This window comes from Danio rerio, chromosome 4, assembly GCF_049306965.1.
Source record: "Danio rerio strain Tuebingen ecotype United States chromosome 4, GRCz12tu, whole genome shotgun sequence".
Lineage (NCBI taxonomy): Eukaryota > Metazoa > Chordata > Actinopteri > Cypriniformes > Danionidae > Danio > Danio rerio.
Window position 1 is genome coordinate 11,694,670 of NC_133179.1, and position 20,111 is coordinate 11,714,780.

At 34.1% G+C, this 20,111-nt stretch overlaps 2 protein-coding genes across 4 annotated transcripts in view; one reads left to right on the plus strand and one right to left on the minus strand.

Annotated features, from left to right (window-relative positions):
- Window positions 1-189: 189 nt before the first annotated feature.
- LOC137490841 (scavenger receptor cysteine-rich type 1 protein M130-like) lies at window positions 190-8,206 on the minus strand. The gene is made up of 18 exons (XM_068219785.2): window positions 8,079-8,206; window positions 7,651-7,959; window positions 6,896-7,207; window positions 5,268-5,582; window positions 5,115-5,198; window positions 4,706-5,023; window positions 3,145-3,441; window positions 2,977-3,054; window positions 2,496-2,810; window positions 2,189-2,407; window positions 2,007-2,090; window positions 1,504-1,563; window positions 1,255-1,311; window positions 1,096-1,173; window positions 930-989; window positions 755-808; window positions 531-584; window positions 190-440 (listed from the first exon to the last, which is right to left on the minus strand). The coding sequence occupies exons 1-18, from the start codon at window positions 8,134-8,136 to the stop codon at window positions 352-354; spliced, it is 2,841 nt and encodes a 946-aa protein (XP_068075886.2). The 5' UTR covers window positions 8,137-8,206; the 3' UTR covers window positions 190-351.
- Window positions 1,110-20,111, plus strand: part of cracr2ab (calcium release activated channel regulator 2Ab) — a 21,194-nt gene continuing 2,192 nt past the window's right edge. The window contains exons 1-13 of one of the 3 annotated variants that reach the window (XM_073947078.1): window positions 1,110-1,220; window positions 10,492-10,832; window positions 12,134-12,245; window positions 12,821-13,007; window positions 13,301-13,447; window positions 13,964-14,054; window positions 15,523-15,618; window positions 15,709-15,896; window positions 15,984-16,055; window positions 16,128-16,173; window positions 16,905-16,996; window positions 17,095-17,578; window positions 18,839-18,977. In XM_073947078.1, coding sequence (XP_073803179.1) covers window positions 10,629-10,832; window positions 12,134-12,245; window positions 12,821-13,007; window positions 13,301-13,447; window positions 13,964-14,054; window positions 15,523-15,618; window positions 15,709-15,896; window positions 15,984-16,055; window positions 16,128-16,173; window positions 16,905-16,996; window positions 17,095-17,578; window positions 18,839-18,977 — 1,858 coding nt within the window. In that variant the 5' untranslated portion in view covers window positions 1,110-1,220; window positions 10,492-10,628. Of the gene's footprint in view, window positions 1,221-10,147; window positions 10,231-10,491; window positions 10,833-12,133; window positions 12,246-12,820; window positions 13,008-13,300; window positions 13,448-13,963; window positions 14,055-15,522; window positions 15,619-15,708; window positions 15,897-15,983; window positions 16,056-16,127; window positions 16,174-16,904; window positions 16,997-17,094; window positions 17,579-18,838; window positions 18,978-20,111 lie in introns of those variants that run through there. The other 2 variants (XM_009300248.5, XM_068220749.2) reach the window with 2 other exon arrangements.

Consider the following 20,111-nt stretch of genomic DNA (forward strand, 5'->3'; position numbering starts at 1 on the left):
AAAATGAACCCAGAGATATTTTAAGTATTATTCACTAAAACTCCAGTTGTTGCAGTGATGCTGAGGCTGATACATCTCTGAGGGGCACTTGATAAATCTCTGATGGTCATTTAATAAATCTCTGATAGCCATAGATGTCTTCAGGCCACTGCTGTTGTGCTTTTAAGAATCACAAAGTTGACAAAAAACTTTTGCCTAAACAAGATTTTTATTGCAATGAACAAAGCTGAATAAAAAAATCACATCAAATATATAACTTTAATAACTTTTTTATCATAAAATAATCATAAAATTATTATAAAAGATATATCAGAGATATCAGTTACAATATCACTCTTGAGTTCTCAGTGATCAAATCTGTTGAAGCAAATAACTGGGTTTGATTGTTGACCCAAATGTCTCTCCCTCTTCATTTAACTCCTCGTCCACATCATCATAATCTGTTATTGAAAAAGATAATCTTACATCATATTAATGTTTTATTGTGTAAATATATAAGTTTGCATCATGAAAAGATTTGAAAAACATACCCAGCAGGTTTGTCACATCTTCACTCACATCATCATATTCCTCCTGATCTCCCTCTAATCAATATTATCAATAATATTACTAACACTGATATTAGTGATGTTGGTTATATTATAAAACACTTGATCTTTAACACTTTAAGGATCATTTTCCTCATAAATGACGTGCACAAAATGCATTTTGAGCATGCAAAGGTTTTTAAAAATAGTAGTTGTGTTCAACTCACCTGTTTCCCTCTGTCCATTAATGATGACATCATCATAACTCTCTGCTGTGTTCACTAAACATGCGGGTGAAAATAAGACAAAATGTAATTCAGGCCAAAAACTTAATATAAACATAATAAAATATATTATCTTGATGTTTTAAGAATTTAAAAAATATATATAATAAAGTAAAACCTTTCGTAATAGAGCTCTGTTCACTGGTCATGACATCATCATAGCTCTCAGGTGTGTTTTCTACAAATTCACACAATTATTAATAAACTCACATTAATAAAGACATTTATATTCAATATACTGTAATATTTTAAAACATTTAATACACAGATATACAATAACACACCTGTCTCATAATCTGGCTTCAGTCCATCAGTGATGACATCATCATAGTATCCCAGTGTATTTTCCTTCATCTTCTCTTCTGCATCAACACACAGCATGTTAAGCTGAGATATGTTCATACTGGAGGTGAGTCATGTGATTAATTAAGAAGGTCACTGACCTTTTAGGCCACTGTTGCTGGTGACATCATCATAATATGCTGTTCTGAACTCTTTTTCTAAAGAGGAGAGCAAACTGTTAATATTTATTGTAAATAAAGAGTGATGTTTCAGTAGTATTGAGGCATTTGTTATATTTAATACGTTATATGTTAACAAAACACATTCATCCTACATTTGTTCATGTTTTAGTTTGAATTCAGTGCAAAAAAATATTAAAAACGGAGTGAAAACGTGCTTTATTCTCAAACCTGAGAGAAGATCATCAGCGTCTTCATACCCAGAATGCAGTTCTTCAGAGATGAGACTCTCTGTTAAAAGAAGAGCAGAAGAATCAGAAACATGCTCATCATTAAAGACTGAATGCTCATTTACTTGATTATAAAGCATTTTGTTAATAAAAACACAGCAAAAAATATTAACTATTTTGATTTTAAAAGCCTTAGAAACAGAAAACACATGATTAATGTTGAAAACACATGATTTTATGTTGGCCTTAAAAACAAACTCTCATGTATCCTCATATGAACCCATTAACAGTATCTCTGCTTTCCAGATATAGACACAGGAAGAAACAAAAGCATGCGCGCACACACACACACACATGTAAACATGCACCTGCAGCTCTGTGGTTTTCTGTCAGGAATTCTGTGGTTTAATGCAGGAGGTTTAACAGGCTAATAATAAACGAACATCAACTGTCTACAGACTCTCTTATTAATCATATTAAATGAGATTGAAGCTCATGTCTCACCCCTGTGAGTAAAGTGTTTGTGTTTGTGCTGAATCTCCTCATAAACGGCCTCAGTGGTGGTCCTGTGTCTCCTCTTAGAGAGAGCTGTGAGTGTCGACACACAAACCTGCTGTCAGTTCACAACACATGACTGATCACACACTGAAGAAGACACAATATGACAGTCTCTGGATCTCTCCTACCTCTCCTCATCACTCTGTTCTGCTTAATCACTATAAGCAGCGGCACTAAGAGCAGTAAGAGCACAACTCCCAGAACAATCAGCAGCACTGGGGGGACTGGGAGACTTTCTCGACCAGTTTGTGGAGGAGAGACTGATGTTGAGCTCACTGTCTGAGAAACTGCAGCAGAAGATGATGCTGATGTGGCAGGAGTAGTGGACACTGATATATCCGGCAAGTCTATTAAAATAGATTCAAAACCATACAAATAACTGAGTTTAATAAAAAACTACTATCACTAAAATTGTTTTAAAAATCTGTCAGTGACCTGCACAGGTGAGTCCAGCGTGCTCTTTGTGGGAGCAGTTAGTGTGCTTCTTCAGGGAGAGAGGACAGTCCCACAGGTGAAGCTCATTCCCTTTGCACTGGACTCTGTTCAGCCACACAACACCTTCACCAGCACCAAAGGCTGAATTCCCATCAGCCCTCAGTGCTGCTCCACACCCCAGCTGTCCGCAGACCACCTGAGCATCGCTGATGTCCCAGAGATCATCACAGACTGAGCCCCACACAGCGTTATGATACACCTCCAGCCTCCCAGAGCACCGGCCGTCCCCTCCACGCAGTCTGAGAGGAACATGAGCTGAAACACACATCAACTTCACTGATCTGCTGCAGCACATTTACAACAATACATTTGTAACAAAATTAATAAATATTTAAAATTAGAAACTTGAGTTATAAATACAGTTCAGTTTAAGGTTGTAAAATAATTTAAAGTGATGATAATAAATTCATTAAACCCTTACTTGAACACTTTCTCTGATGAGAAGATGGTGAGGTGGAACATGTTAGAAGACTTCGAGGAGACTCATGAGTCTGATCATCTGTGAATAAAGAAGTTAAAATACAATAAACAGTCATATTTAAATAAACTTGACCATTTCATATCATTTTAAATAAGTAAAAAATGTTACCTGAGCAGGTGATCTTAGCCACTTCATTATCACAGTCATTCTGTCCCCAGGCTGCAGATGGACACTGCCATAACGTGGAATCATATCTTCGACATTTAAGTTTATCGAGCCAATTATGAGACTTTAGTCCTTTTGAATTACTGGGTTCACTGCCAGATCTTCCACAGTTCAGCTCTTGACAGATCAGACTTGCTGTGTCTCTGTCCATCTTGTTGTAACACACATTTCCCCAGGATCCATTGTAGAAAACCTCCAGATTCCCTTCACAACCTTCAGTTAACCTGATCTCTTTATACTCTGAAGGAAAAAGAATGAGAATCAACCTCAATCAACCTGAATATTTCTCTTGTGTTGAATGGAAAATTAAACTTGTACAAATTGAAACTTGCAGGTTATTAACTGATAAGTGCATTTGCATTTTCATTTGAATTATTTTTATTTTATAATATTGATAGACCAAATGCAGGCAACACGGTGGCTTAGTTGGCACTGTCGCCTCACAGCACGAAGGTCACTGGTTTGAGTCCTGGCTGGGCTAAGTGGCATGTCTGTGTGGAGTTTGCATGTTCTCCTCGTGTTCCCATGGGTTTCCTCTGGGTGCTCCAGTTTCCCCCACAGTTCTAAGACATGCGTTATAGGTGATATGGATAAACAAACCTGGCCGTGAATGTACAGTTGAAGGCAAAATTATTAACCCCCGTTTGAATTTTTTTTCTTTTTTAAATATTTCCCAAATGATGTTTACAGAGCAAAGACATTTTCCCAGTGACAATGTTTTTTCTTCTAAAGAAAGTCTTATTTGTTTTAATCCGGCTAGAATAAAAGCAGTTTTAATTTTTTTTAAAAACATTTTAAGGTCAAAATTATTAGCCCCCTTAAACTGTATTTTTTTTTTTCAATAGTCGACAGAACAAATCATCATTATAAAATAACTTGCCTTATTACCCTAACTTGCCTAGTTAAACTAATTAACCTAGTTAAGCCTTTAAATGTCACTTTAAGCTGTATAGAAGTGTCCTGAAATCTATTTAGTAAAATATTATTTACTGTCATCATGGCAAAGATAAAAGAAATCAGTTATAATAGATGAGTTATTAAAACTATTATGTTTAGAAATGTGTTGAAAAAGTCCTCTCTCCGTTAAACAGAAATTGGGGGAAAAAATAAACAGGGGGGCTAATAATTTCAGAGGGCTAAAAATTCTGACTTCAACTGTATATGTGTTTTCCAGTACTAGGTTGTGGCTGTAAGTCTGCTGTGTAAAACATTTGCTGAAATAGTTGGCGACCCCTGAAAAATAAGGTCGAAGGAAAATAAATAAATTAATAGAACAAATGCATAATGCATAGCTATATGGTCCTTTGTGTCATTCAACGAAATTTACATACATGAATTCATGAACACCTCGAATTTAAGTGTTTTGTTGAAAAATTATCAAATAGTAAATAACTATATTTCGTCCACATTAAAACATTTCAAAAAACCTGTGCCAGTGAAAAAGTAAAATCAAATTTACATTAATTGAAATTTTCAAAACAACAAGTTATAAAATATTGTTCACCAGAGCAGATGACTCCTACATCCTCCTTGTGTTTACAGTCATGTTTTCCCCAGCCTGGAGAAGAGCAGCTCCACAGGGACGTCTCATTCCCCTCACACTCCACCTCATCCAGCCATATGGGTCCAGAACCAGGACCAAACCAGGCTGGTACCTGCTGGTTACTGAGGGCCACTCCACACTGCAGCTGTCTGCACACCACATGGGCATCTTTAATATCCCAGGAGTCGTCACACACTGTCCCCCATGAGCCGCTGTGAAAAACCTCCAGCCTCCCTGCACAGTCTCCCCCAGAACCCACCAGCCTGATGGACCCACGGCCTGATATTCAGAGAAAGAAAATCAGTGCTTGGACTTGGACAGTTTTGCTAATAACTAGAAAAAAAAACTGAGCAAATCTTTCTTTTCTCACCAAAGTTTGAGATTGACAGCTGTTGTGTGGAGCTGCAGTTGAGAGTTTGTGGAGAGCTGCAGTTCCTCAGATGAGCTTTACTGTCTACAGAAAGTATTCTTTGTCAGTAAATTTTATTTGACGATGAATTCACTACAGTGTGGATGTGCTTACTAGAGCAGATGACTCCAACATCTCGTCTATGAGAGCGTTCAGCTCGACTCCATGAAGAGATTGAACATTCTGAGATTTTTGTTTCATTCCCGTCACAATCAAACACATCAGCCCAGATTTCACCACTTCCCTCTCCAAACCAGTCTGATCCCACAACAGACACAGCAATCCCACAATTCAGCTGTTTACAGAGGACACTGGCAGCTCTCATATCCCAGCATGCATCACACACTGTGCCCCATTCACTGAAATACTGAAGCTCCACTCTTCCAGAACAAGAGTCTGAACCATTGACCAGTCGGAGATCTGTGTAACCTGTGCAAATAACTCAACGGTTATATAAACAGTAGTTTGAGTTCAGAGAACAGTAATAAAAGTTAGGGTTTTCAATCTCATTGATGCCATGGACCTCCCAAATATAATCATTATTTTGTGTGGGTGATCTCAGTCTTAAAATATAAACTGAATCTACAATAATTGCTGTTTTAAAGTTTAATTGATAACATGAAAATATATTATTATGAACAGGCATAAATGTATTAAAATTACCTAATAATATTTATGTTTATATTACATTTATTTTTTTTTACATTTAACAACCCTAGTAGCAAAGAATTCTGGCCCAGATTTGGCATAAAGCTGGCACAGCAGGCATTCATCCGGCACTGGCATACAGCATGTGGGCCAAACATGGCCCGGGTTTGGCAGAGGTGGTACCGTCTTTAAGGCGGCACACAAGATTTGGGCCAGATGAAAAACGTAGTATTTGGCCCAGATTTAAAAATTTGATAAGTGGGCCATGTGAGTTTGGCCAGTCTTGACCCACATTTAAAATACACTAAAATAATTTTTGAGTAAAGAAAAAAAATTCTACCAATCAGGTCACTTTGAGAAAAAGCGTGCCCATAGTGTGCTTAAAGCGCATCACTCCATGGGTTTATCAATTTCATTGCAATCGTGACACACCAACCTATCTGGCCCAGTTCAGGTCCAGTTATGAGTTATTAACTTGGCTGAGACTTGGCCCAGATATGGTCCGTGTTTGGCCCTTGTCTGGAAGCCAGATTTGGTCCAGTCATGTACCGTAATTCACTGCGGCATGTGGGCCAAGCAAAATCTGATTGTGTGGGCCAGAGCTGGGCCAGAGAAATTTTGCTATGTGGGAAAGTACTGATCTTATTTATTTATTTATTTCCAAATACACAGTCCTAAGACATGCGCTATAAATTAATTAGATAATTGAGACAGTGTGTGTGAGAGTGTATGGGTGTTTCCCAGTATTGGGTAGCGGCTTAAAAGGGCACCTGCTGCATAAAAAATATGCCGAAATAGTTAGCGGTTCATTCTGCTGTGGTGACCCCTGATAAATAAGGCACTAAGTTAAATAACAAAAATGTTTTTTTCATTTCGTTTAAATATTTTCATTTATTCATTCATTTATTTTAATTAAATCATTACTAATATATTATTGTTTCCAATAGTTATTTGTTGTAATGATTAAGTAAATCATATTTTTATTTTTCAGAACATTTGCATATGCTTTTATTTAAACATTGAAATTCACTGATTGAAAACCCCTAATATATATTATGTATATATAATTTATTTAAAGAATATTTATACTCAACCAGAACAGATCACTCCAACATCATTGTCATGGGAACAGCCTCGCTTCTGTGTTGAGGACTTTGGACAGGTGTGAATCTGAGACTCATTTCCACTACACTGAATCTCCTCTGACCAAACATGATCTTTCCCTTTGCCAAAAGCAGCAGCTCTCAGCACCTGTACAGGAGACCCACAGCCCAACTGTCTGCACACAACCTCTGCATCCTGCTGGTCAAAGGCAGCGTCACACACTGAACCCCAGGTGTTGCCAAACATCACTTCTAATCTCCCAGAGCACAGATGAAACTCATTCACAAGCCGAAGTCCTTGTCCTATTATAAATTATTCATTTATAAAGAAAGAAAATTCATTATATAGCTTTACTTACATAGAGAAGCAGTGAATAGTAACAATAATTGTTTTTGACATCGTATTTCATTAATTTACTTAATCTGTACTATCTGTGTCTAAAATTTGACCATTCATTTGTTTTTTTAGAATTGTTATCACATGAATGATGTAAATAAGATTGTCATGTTAGACTGTAGATATATCGACATGTTTACTGAAGATTTCCTCAAAAGTTTATTATATGAAAATAAGGATGAGGATGAATATACTGTATTTTCATGAACAAAACAATTAAACTGATTCGCTGCTTTAAAAGGTAGCATTGGTAGTTTGTTGATCATATATATCTGACACATTATACAGCTTGAGTGAGAATTATGAAAGGAAGTGTTGTAACAAGAGGCTGAGGTTTGGGGCAGCTTACCTGAACAGATCACACCAGCATCTTCAGCATGATTACAGAAACCTGTATACCTGTTTGATTTACAGTCTTTCAGTGAAGTCTCTGATCCACGGCAGCGTACATAAGCCATTGAAATTGATCCTGTTCCTTGTCCAAAGTGAGCATTATATGTTGGTGTTACAGCCATTCCACAGTCCAGTTCTCTACACACCACTGCAGCATCAGCAACATCCCAACCCCGTTGACACACTGTTCCCCACTGACTTCCAAGAACCTCCACTCGACCAGCACAGGGGTTATTGCCGTTCACCAACCTCACATTTACACTGTCTACACAAAAGTAAGACATTTAATAAAAATATCAACAGTAGTTTGCAAAGTATGACATTACACATAAATTAAATCATTGACAAACAATTTTTGAGCCTTGAGTAATGTACACTACTTACCAGATGTGATGAGTTTTACAGTAAACATCAAAAGCATCAGCATCAGTTTCCCCATCATATCCTCCAGCACAACACAAACTATTTCATCAACTCAGAACACATGCATAAGTTTCTTCTCTGCTCAGACTGAAGAAAGTGTCTCCTGTGAGCTCCTAAAGAGAGCGACAGAGACTCACAGCTGCCAATGACTCTCACTGTTACCTTATTAGACACAACAGAGGAAATCATCAAACACAATCAGTGACAAATCAGAAAGCAGCATTTGGATTTTCTCCATATATATCAATAAAGTGTGAGCGCTGATGAGCGGGACTCCTCCTCCAGCGTCAAGAAGAGACACTTCACTGAGGACAGACTTGTGTCAGTCAGAAGTCAGCCTGGAGATAAACACACTGAACTTAAAGCAGATCGAGAAACACTAAAGATTATATGATGAACACAGCAGATACAAACACAGATGAATAATTTTTGTAAGTCTGAACACTCTTCAAATACTTACATCCTATAAAAAATAATTTATAATGACAAATTTTAATAAACGTTTATTTTTTTTTACCAGGATTTTCCTCTGTAAATTACATAAAATATTACTGTCAGTTTATTTTACGTTTTCTTTTATTCTAATCATGATAACAATACAGTATAATTACACCATAGTATTAAATATATGGCTTATAAAGCTATTTACATTTTTGTATAAAATACATTTAAAATATCTATCATTGTTTATTTCAAATATTGTATTATAAATATTATATTATATTACAAATATTTAATATTTATCATTATTATTATCAAAAATTATTATCATTCATTCATTTTCCTTCAGCTTAGTTTTTTTTTTTTTCATATCAGGGGTCGCCACAGCAGAATGAACTGCCAACCTATCCAGCATATGTTTTACGCAGCAAATGCCCTTTCAGTACTGGGAAAATATTATTATTATTATTATTATTATTTTTAAAATAATACTTATAATAATAATGCTACTACTACTACTCCTACTACTACTACTACTACTACTACTAATAATAATAATAATAATAATAATAATAATAATAATAATAGCTGTGATAATATAAATACTGATAAATACAATTAATAAAAACAGCAATAAACATGTCTGTGCAATATTATATTTGTCCACCAGATGGCAGCAAAACATTACATATTTTACAGCTGGGCAGACAAGACTTTAGCGTCTGTTTCGCCACTTGAGGGCGCATCCATTTATTTTGCAGACAGCAACCGTTTTCTTGTAATATATTGCGATTTCAGTTGTCTAACTTTTAATATTTACTAATTTAAATAGGCGTGTTATTATATTATTATTTACATATGAGTTTAGCAAAGACATAATGATAAGAATAAAATCTGAAAAAAGGATTAAGTTATACAAAATAAAGTCAAACAAACAAACCATTAAACAGTTTTAAACTTACACAAATGATTCAGATTATTTTGACATGCTGATGTGTCAACACAGTAAACATTAAAATCTCCTAAAACCCTGCGATGCGTTCATTTAAAAAAACAATAGCAAAACGCATCATTTTGTCTTTGTCCTCCCATTGTTCTCAAATTATTTTCCAACTGTATATTTAGACCTATCAACTATGTTATTTAGGAACAACCATCAGGGGCCTGTTTCAGTTAAAAGGTTCAAACAATTATTCTATATTTATTTATTTATTTATTTATTTAGCTATTTATTTATTTATTTAGTTAGTTGGTTAGTTAATTAGTAAGTTTACTTATCTTATTGTAATGCTTGCCTCATCTTTGCAGTGATGCCCCTCAGTGAGTTCTCTTTCTTCGTGGTCTCACATCTGGAATATACTGTAATCTTCAAATTCTGGTGTTACTGGTTTATGACCACCATCACAGACTGCTTAAATTAATGTTGTTCCTGATAATAACCATATTCCGTAAACAAATATATACTAATACTCATGTTCTGACAAGTGAGCTAAATAATAAAAACGACTTCCTCCCTTTCAGTGACTGCGCAAGATGTGCACGCGCGCGCTCGCACATGAGTATTTAAACCAAAGTAACGCTGGCTGTTCACAACATTCATGCACAGGATTCATCAGTTTATACTAACTCTTCTGTAGGGATACACCTAGTAAAAGATGGTTTTGTTGTTCAGGTAGGAACTTTATATCTGTATGTATGTATGTAACTATAGGCTTTTATTTATTTATTTATTTACTTTGTTATTTATTTATTCAATAATTTATTTACTTATTTATTAATGTATTTAACTTTAAAAAAGTAAAAAACTAGACTGGGAATTTAAACTTATGGCCTGCACATATGCAAAAGTAATCTACATTTAATTCTCAAAGTCTTAACATTCTTAAAGATGCAAAGGATTGTTAACATGTTGCACTTTTTCACTTTCCTCCAGATGGGACCCACATCAGGGATTGAATACATCACTGAGTTATGACTCCTGAATTGAGTCTTTTACTGGAGTTAATTTCATTGAACTGTCTCATCTGTTGCCTTCTTCATCTGTTGGTCAAGATAAACTGAGCTGTGATCATGTCAGAGACTGAACATGTTAGAGTCAGACGGGTCCTAAGCAGTGGATCAGTCAAGAATGAGAAGCAGCCGAAGCCACAGCCAAGGAAATGTGTGAAGAAGGAGGCAGGATGGGGACAAACTGACATGGTGGACAAATTAAAGGATTTCTTCCACATCTGTGACAGTGAGGGAAAGGGCTTTATCACACGCACTGATATGAGGGTAAAGAATCCTTAAAGTCCTTAAAGCACATATTCTCACCACTTATTTATTTATTTATTTATTTATTTATTTATTTATTTATTTATTTATTTATTTATTTATTTGTTTGTTTGTTTATTTGTTTGTTTATTCATTCATTTGTTTGTTTGTTTGTTTGTATATTTTTGTACTTAAAATTTTTATTTTGTTTTATATATACAGTTGAAGTCAGAATTATTAGCACAGCTTTTTTGATATTCACTATATTATATTTAACAGAGCAAGGACATTTTCACAGTATGTCTGATAATGGTTTTTCTTCTGAAGAAAGTCTTATTTGTTTTATTTCGGCTAAAATAAAAGCAGTTATTAATTTTTTAAACACCATTTTAAGGACAAAAGTCCTTAGCCCCTTTAAGCTAACTTTTTTTTGATAGTCTACAGAACAAACAATCATTATACAATAACTTGCCTAATAACCCTAATCTGCCTAGTTAACCTAATTAACCTAATTAAGCCTTTAAAAATCACTTTAAGCTGTATAGAAGTGTCTAGAAAAATATCTAGTCAAATATTATTTACTGTCATCATGGCTAAGACAAAACAAATCAGTTGTTAGAGATGAGTTATTAAAACTTTAATGCTTAGAAATGTGTTGAAAAAATCTACTCTCTGTTGAACAGAAATTGGGGAAAAAATAAACAGGGGTTCCAATAATTCAGGGGGGCTAATAATTCTGACTTCAACTGTATATATATGTTTTTTTTTTTTACTTTTTTCAATTAATTAAATTACATTTTAGTATTATTATTATTTTTATGTATTTTTGCTTTTTATAATTTTATTTTATTTATTTATTTAGTTTTTTTTATTTATAATTTATTTTAATTTAATATTATTTAATTTTATTCTATATTTTAATATTACTATTAGTAGTAGTAGTAATAATAATATTTACAATTATTTGCTATATATTTTTTATATTTATATTTTATTGTTTTATTTTATTTTAGTGTTTTTTTATTAATTAAATTACATTTTATTGTTGTTGTTGTTTTAAACTATACAGTTCTATTCAAGTGTTGTGTGCACTCAAGTGTACGTTATTAAATATGGTATAAGTTTATATATGTATGTATTCAAAGTATTCTCTATTTTTTTCTAAAATACTGAGGGTGCATACTTTATGTTACATTACATATTTTATATATTATATTATGACTTTTATTAGTACAAGATATGGTGGTAGAATCTCTAGAGTACAGAAAATAATGTTAACCCATGCATTTATTGAGTATATATTATTATTCTCCCCTTTTTAGAGACTACACAAAGAACTGCCGCTTACTGCTGAGGAACTTGAGAATGTCTTTGACTCTTTAGACGTCGACAAAAATGGATTTCTGACACTGGGAAAGTTTTCCTCCGGATTCAGTAAGTTTCCAGTCAAGCAGAACTACTTAAAAGTCATTTACTATTTATTATACAGGTCACATTAAGCACATTTATATAAATGCAAATGCACATTAAATGCCAATGAAGTGTCTGCTGTAATGTTTCAAACTGACCCTAAAATAAAGTGTCAAAATACGGATTAAATAATTTTATATTATTATTCAACTCAACATAAGTTTTTAGTTAAATTTAATCAACAAACCTTTTCTGATCATAATAATTAAACCATTATGAATATGTCTTATATTATATGCATTGTGTAATATTTTATCCAGTCTACTTAATACGTGATTTTTGCATCTGGCAACAATTAGTTGGTATCTATTGATACACTGAGTAAGATTTTAATTGATGTCTTCTGCAAGTCATGGAAAAAATCTTGCTCTATAATAGTCATGATTTATACCTAAAGTTAAACATATTAAACAACCAATGTTTTTTTATATTAAACAAACAGACAAAATGAATGCTCTATTACATTCATTCATCCATCCATCCATCCATCCATCCATCCATCCATTCAATCCAAAGTCTATGTCTTAAATGTTCCCTAGGTAGCTTTCTTCATGGACGCAGAGTCTCTATGACAGAGGAACTAACCACTACACCTTCTCAGAAAGCTCCAGAAGCTGCTGGTCAGAGTTCAGAGGATGAACAGGTGATGAAGACAATAGAGGACGATGAAGAAAAACACTTCAGCATGTTGATGGAGAGCCTGGGGGCCAGCAATGTGTTTGAGGAGTCAGTACTGATATCTTTACACTTTATATATACACTTTACAATTACAGTTACTAAACACACAGGTGAAGTCAGAGTTATGAGCCCCCTTCAATATTGTTTCCCCAATTTTTTTTTAAGGAAAGGAGATTTTTTTCTCAGCACATTTCTAAATATAATAGTTATAATAACTTATATAATAACTGATTTCTTTTATCCTTAATATTTAAAAAAGAAAAAGAAATTCAAAGGAGGGCTAAGCATTTTTGACTTCAACTGTGCTGTAGATGCATTAACAAATCTCTCTTTCATTCAGCCCTAGTGAAGTCAGAAGTCTGTGGGCCCAGCTCAGAAAAGATGAACCTCACCTCTTATCCAACTTTGAAGAGTTCCTGTCCCGTGTCACATTTCAGATCAAGGAAGCACAACATGAGAGAAAGGAGATGGAAAGCGCCCTCAGGAGGTAACAACATGCATGAATTGTGAGCATTAGCATGTTTAGGAGCCGGTAATCTGCTTTGTATTCTTAATTGTCTACAATGGTAAATAATCTCTGCTTAAAGGCTTAATGTAATGCGCTATAGAATGCTGCTCTATAGCCTTCTCCAGTGACCGCTAAGCTGAGGAGTTAACCAAGTTTTTACATACTTTTGGGTGGGAAATAAAGGGTATTTTGTATCAAATCTAGGTCAGAATTATGTGGTCTGCAACATGTGCTGTTTAAATGTTTTTTTTCCCTCAAATATATGTGTTTGTGTGGCATAGGCTCCACTGAGTTTTTTTATAGACTCTAAAAACTCGACAAATATAATTAAATTATTATCTAACAGAATCTGAATGTCTGAGCCAGTGTTTTGGAATGCAAATACTGTACGGGTAATTTAATTAGACTAATTTTTGAGGTAATATTATGTCACGTTTTTTAAAAAAAAATATTTTTTTAAAATAAATATATGATTTACATTGTCATATTGTGCAGGAAAGCAGTCACACATGACACTGAAATTCAGAGATTGTATGAGGAAATGGAGCAGCAGATCATAAATGAAAAAGATCGAGCAAATCTGAAGGTAAAATAAGACTTTACTGTTGACACTTACTCAGAAGTTTGTGCTCAGTCTTTTTTTAAAGAAAATTATTTATTCATTTTCCTTTGGCTTAGTCACTTATTTATCAGGGGTAGCAACAGTTGAATGAACCACCTACTATTCCAGCATATGTTTTACGCAACAGATGCCCTTCCAGTCGCAACCCATTACTGTGAAACACTCATGCACTCTGGCATTCACAAACACTCTCATACACTATGGCCAATTTAGCTTACCCAATTCAGCTATAGCCCATTTCTCTGGACTGAGGCGGAAACCAGAGCAAGAACATGCAAACTCCACACAAAATGCCAACTGGCCCAACCGAGACTCAAACCAGTGACCTTCTGGCTGTGAGGCGACATTTCTAACCACTAATTCAACGAGCTGCCCTTAAAAGAAATATATACCTTTATAACATTCACATTTGATTCATTAAATTGCTCAAATGGTCAGTAGACAAATTTTGGGTTAATAAATGCATTTTTTTGTTATTATTGCTCATCAAAGAATCATTAAAATATGCATAATTGCTTTATAAAAGCAGCATTTTTTAAACATTTATAATAATAATAATATAAAAAAGTTCTAAACGGATTTTTAAATGTTATGACAGTAGCCTCGGATACTGACACAGCTTTAAAATAAATAAAAATTTGAAATATGTATAATAATAAAATAATCATTTTTAATAATAATAATAATAATAATAATAATATCTCAGAACATTAGTGCTTTTACTAGATTTTAATCAAGTAAATGTGAAATTGATGAGTTCAAGACACTAGTTTAAATATATATATATATATATATATATATATATATATATATATATATATATATATATATATATATATATATATGTATAGTTTATTTATTTATCTATTTGTTTATTTTACTTTTGAATGATAAATGTGCGGCAATGGCTTAGTGGTTAGCACTATCGCTGTACACCAAGAAGGTTGCTGGTTTGAGTCCGGGCTGGGCCAGTTGGCAGTTCTGTATGGAGTTTGCATGTTCTCCCCGTTTTTGGGTGGGTTTCCTCCGGGTGCTCCAGTTTACCCTACAGTCCAAAGACATGTGCTATAGGTGAATTGGGTAAAACAAAATTGGTCCAAGTGTACAAGTGTGTGTGTGTGTGAATGTAAGTGTGAGGGTGTTTCCCAGCACTGGGTTGCGGCTGAAAGGGTATCCACTTAGTTGGCATAGTTTGTGGTTCATTCTGCTGTGATGACCCCTAATAAATAAGGGACTAATCTGAAGGAAAATAAATGAATAAACGATAATGTTCATACATTTGGTATTGTCCACTCAGTGTGAGCCAAATTAACTATAATACAGACTCCAACTGTGCATATTTGATCTCTTCATCTCATTTTGGATTATCATGGGTATATTATGTAGATTAAATCAGTCTAATCTGAAATTTATTCACATATTAATCCTCCAGGACTCTGAAAGCCTGCAGATACGCAGTCAGGACCTACAGCAGCTGCTCCGTGGCAAAGAACAAGAATTGGAGCAACTTTTCCAAAAACAGAGGAGGGTGAGTGCTATTGAACAGTCATCATTATTTACAGTATACTCAACCTCATGCTTTTTTTCAACTCAACCCTTTGTGTGTTGATCTGATCAGCTGGAGCGTCAATGTCGAGACCTTCACAGTGAACAGCAGGAGAGTCGACTGGAGAACGTGAAGCTGAAAATGAACAATGAGGAGCTGTCCCGTGACCTGGAGCACACCTGTGAAGAGCTGGTTCTGGCTCAGGAGCAGCTGGCCATTCTGCAGGAGCAGGCCTCGCGACTGCAGGAGGAAAGAGAGATGTCAGTCTGTGCATGTGTTTTATATTCATGAGTAGAGATCTGCTTTGTATCTTTGAGTTATGTGCACATATATTTTTTTTTCCAAAGGGAGATGTACAGAGTCACTGAAGGCTTGCAGAGGGAAAAACAGAGCTTGATGAAACAGCTGGATCTGCTCAGGTGAGACTGACACACACCTGTATGAAGCAGACAAAACAAACTAAACACTCAAATGATTTGGTTTTCTTGCAGAGAAATGAACAAGCATCTAAGAGATGAGCGAGATATCAGCTTTCTGGTAAGTTAACTGATTTTATTTATAATTTTTTTATTTCAATATATCACGTTTAATCTTTATTTTACTACATATTTTAAAATATTTTTATAAAACATATCTATTTTAATTAACATTTATTTCAGATTCAGGTAAGTTATAATAAACAGAAATGAAATAATGAAATAATAATTATTGCAATAATAAAAAAAGCATTTTAAATAATAAAATGTAATATTTAAAGTAAATATATACTTTATATTCAATTTAAATATTAAAAACATTTGTTTTTATTTATTTATATTTATAAAAGTTTGAAAAACTGATTAATATAATAATATAAATATATGTAAAATTGAAATATTACAAATTTACTTACAAATTTGGGTAAAAAAACTAAAAAACTAAATTTTTATCTTATATAAGACACATACAGTAAATTGTTATATGTTTAATAAAATAAAAATTTTATTTTATAATGACTTCGTAAAATTCAATAATTTACTGTATGTGCCTGTTATATTAAGTAAAAAAAAAAAAAAAGTTCAAACCAGCGACCTTCTTGCTGTAAGGCGATCGCGCTACACTCTGTGCCACCTTGATGTCTCATATTTTTTAGATATGCAAATTTTGTGTCTTTGTTTAGATTTTATTTTAATATGTTTCGTTTTACTTTTCCTGGAAAAAGATCAAAATATAAGTTTGGACAATAAAATATAATATTATAATAATGTAAATCTCCTATTTTGCAACAGAAACGCAGTAATTCAATGAAGAAATCCTCTCGCAAGCATAGAGTGAGCGCATCCTCAATAAAATACACTGAGAGGAAACCATCCGTCAGGAAGTGAGAAAGCCTTCACACTCTCTATACTAATTAATAGCTACATGTACTAATTAGCAACATATAAACTTTGACTCTCACCTCTTTCTCTGTCATTTCAGAGAAGTATCTAAAGAGGAAGTGACTCAGCGCTATAACAGGAAGCCCTCCTCTCCAGCAAATACCTACTGTTCACCCTTCACCACAGGGGATGATAGGAAGGCAGATGTGGATGGGAGATCTCAGAAATTAACTGGAGGCTCAGAAAATGTGAATGTTGGGGAGGATGTGGAGGACGGACCACCAGATGGTTGGCCTCTACGCAGAGTCATATCCATCGAGGAAGACCACCTTCCTCACCTTCTGCAAGGGGACCCTCATCTTCTTCTTCACCAGCTGAGTGAAGAGGAAGAAGAGCGAGCTGGAGAAGATGAAGCTCAGGGAGATCTGGAAAGCAGCTCGCTCTATCAGTCTAATGTGTCTCTGGCCTCTGCTGACTCTCCTCCTCCGGTCAGGATGAAGAAGCCATCTAAGAAGAGGTGGATCAGAGTGAACATGCCCTCATCTGCACGCGGTCAGCCTGTCGGGAAGGAGACCCTCCAGCAGGTCATCATTAGAGTAGTTCAGGAATTACAATGCTCCCACAAGATTTTCATATAAGTAATAATAACGATTGCGTACACTTTATATGTTCCTGCACCACATGAAGAGTTTTGATGCAAAAACCTTTAAATGCTGTCTAAAATTGTTCTCTAAAATGAGCATTTTTATCAGGCTCATGTGTGTATGTTCAGCAATATCACTTTTATGGCAAAGAATATGTTTTTTCCTGGTCTTTAAAGGGAAATATCTCAACATAAACAAAGTAGGTGGAGAAAAATCTTCATTTTTTATGGAAGTTTCAGACGGCATTTAGAAGTTTTTGCATCTGAGCTCTTTTCATAGAGTCCCTATTTATTATTTGAAGATATGCATTTTAAAAGAACACTTCTCATGCTTTTACTTTTGCCTTAGCAAGCATGTTTGTGTATGTAAACAATTTGCAAAGTAAAAAAAGTTTCAAACAAAGTATGTTAATCTCTATCAAATATTTATATATACATATTTCTGTGATTTACACTGCTACTGATTTTTGTAAATTACACATTATTTTACTGTAATATGAACTGTAAATTAATGTAGGACAATTATGCAGAATGGTACTGTATTTCATTGTTGCATTGGGAAATTTTACAGTAATTTACATTGTGATTTACAGTAAGTTACTGGCAAACTGCTGCCAGAAGGTTACTGTAAATTCTAAAAGAAATTGTTAACCGTGTATGTCACCATGTAACTCATTTGCACAATGTCTGCCTAAAGGCTGCTTTTAATCACCCAAAAGTGGCAAGTGGAATGTGATTGTTGATGGTGGAGCATTATAATTAGTTAAAATGGATGCATAACACTAAAAACAGACAACACTAACGTTTTTAAGGGAATTTTAGGCCCTGAATGCAACAACATTTAAAAGGCATTTGACAATTTGAAAATGATGCTGTTATTATTTAATTTTAAAAGGCGATTTTGTGCAAAAACTGTGACATTACATGCAATTGTCTCAGTCTATAGGTGTGTGAAACTACTAAACCGACTACCAAAGCAAAAATTGCCTCCTTAAAAGTGAAAATATTTACATAAAAGTCTTAAAAATAATTATTGTTTCATTTAAATATGAGCAAGAGTGAAAAGCGAGAGTTTTAGTGCAAGAAATGTGCTAGATTACAAGAACTTCAGGGCAAAGGTCTAAAAGATGCTGCATTGTAATGCAACTATTTCTTATTTGTAATTTTAAGAGGTATCTTTATGTATTTTGTTCAAATGCAGGGTCCCACAGAAGGTGCCACTGCATCTCCTCAACGCCTATTTAAGGTTATTCTGGTAGGAAATTCCAGTGTTGGCAAAACTGCACTGCTGCGCCGCTTCTGTGATGGACAGTTTCATTCTGCCACCTCGGCCACTGTGGGTAAGCTGAGATTTACAGTTAAACTTTGGAGAGTTGACTGTTTAACACATGCAATGATGGATTTTCAGGTAAAAACAATTTGGTCCTTTAAATAAATTTTCCTTTTTTTGAGTTTATCTTGTTTTATCAGGTTTAATTAATTCTGTTGTGGGAAATGTTACAAATTTCATAGCATTTGACATCTAAATATTCCATATTATTGCTGTGCATGTTATTACTTCTTAAAGGCTTTTCAGAGCATTAAATATGTGTGTTACTTAAAGCTATGCCAGACTGCTATAATGGAGTTCTTAAAGCAGGCAGCATCACATGAGAGAGCTTGAGAAGTCACACTCTCTGCATTTAAACCTGGCTCACATAGCACAGCAGATTATGTCAAACACCATCAGTTCACATTCTAGACCATTTCTCCCTAGACTTAATAAATCTGAGCAAAACAAAGATGAATTTGACTGTAGTATCAGAAATTAAACCAAATTCTACTAATATGCATGTCGTGTATTTTTATGTTCTCTTATTTGTATAATTTGACCTGTTCACTCAGTTACCTTTACATGCACACATATACACACACACCTGCCTGTACCTGTTTTTATTCTCTGTAACTGTTCTGATTTCCATTTGTAAGTCATTCCTTGCCTTTTTTTAACCTATTTGCAAAATAATAATTTACAAAAAAATAAAAAAATACTAACAAAAACTAAACTTAATAAAAAACCAAACAGCATCCACAAAAATTACGCTGAACTTTCTGTTCCAAATTAATATTCAGTCAATGCTATTTTGTTGTCTTTATAATATTTAGTTTAATATTAATTTTAATAATGCAGTGACAACTTTCAGTTTATTCCTAAAGTTTTCATTAACAAATGCACACTTTGTAGTTTATTTGTAAAATGAATCTAAATTAGAGGCAAATTTCTCTGTAAAATATGTAAAGAGTAAAAAAAAATGTGGATTTTATTTTTTTATTGGAGCAGAGTTCATTAACAGATGTTCAAATGTTCAAGATAATTATCAAATGTTACTCAACAGTACACTCTAGTGGCCATAATGGGGTAATTTTCATTTTTAAAATTTATATCTAAACATTCAACTATAACTAAATATACAACTTTTGTTATTATACATACA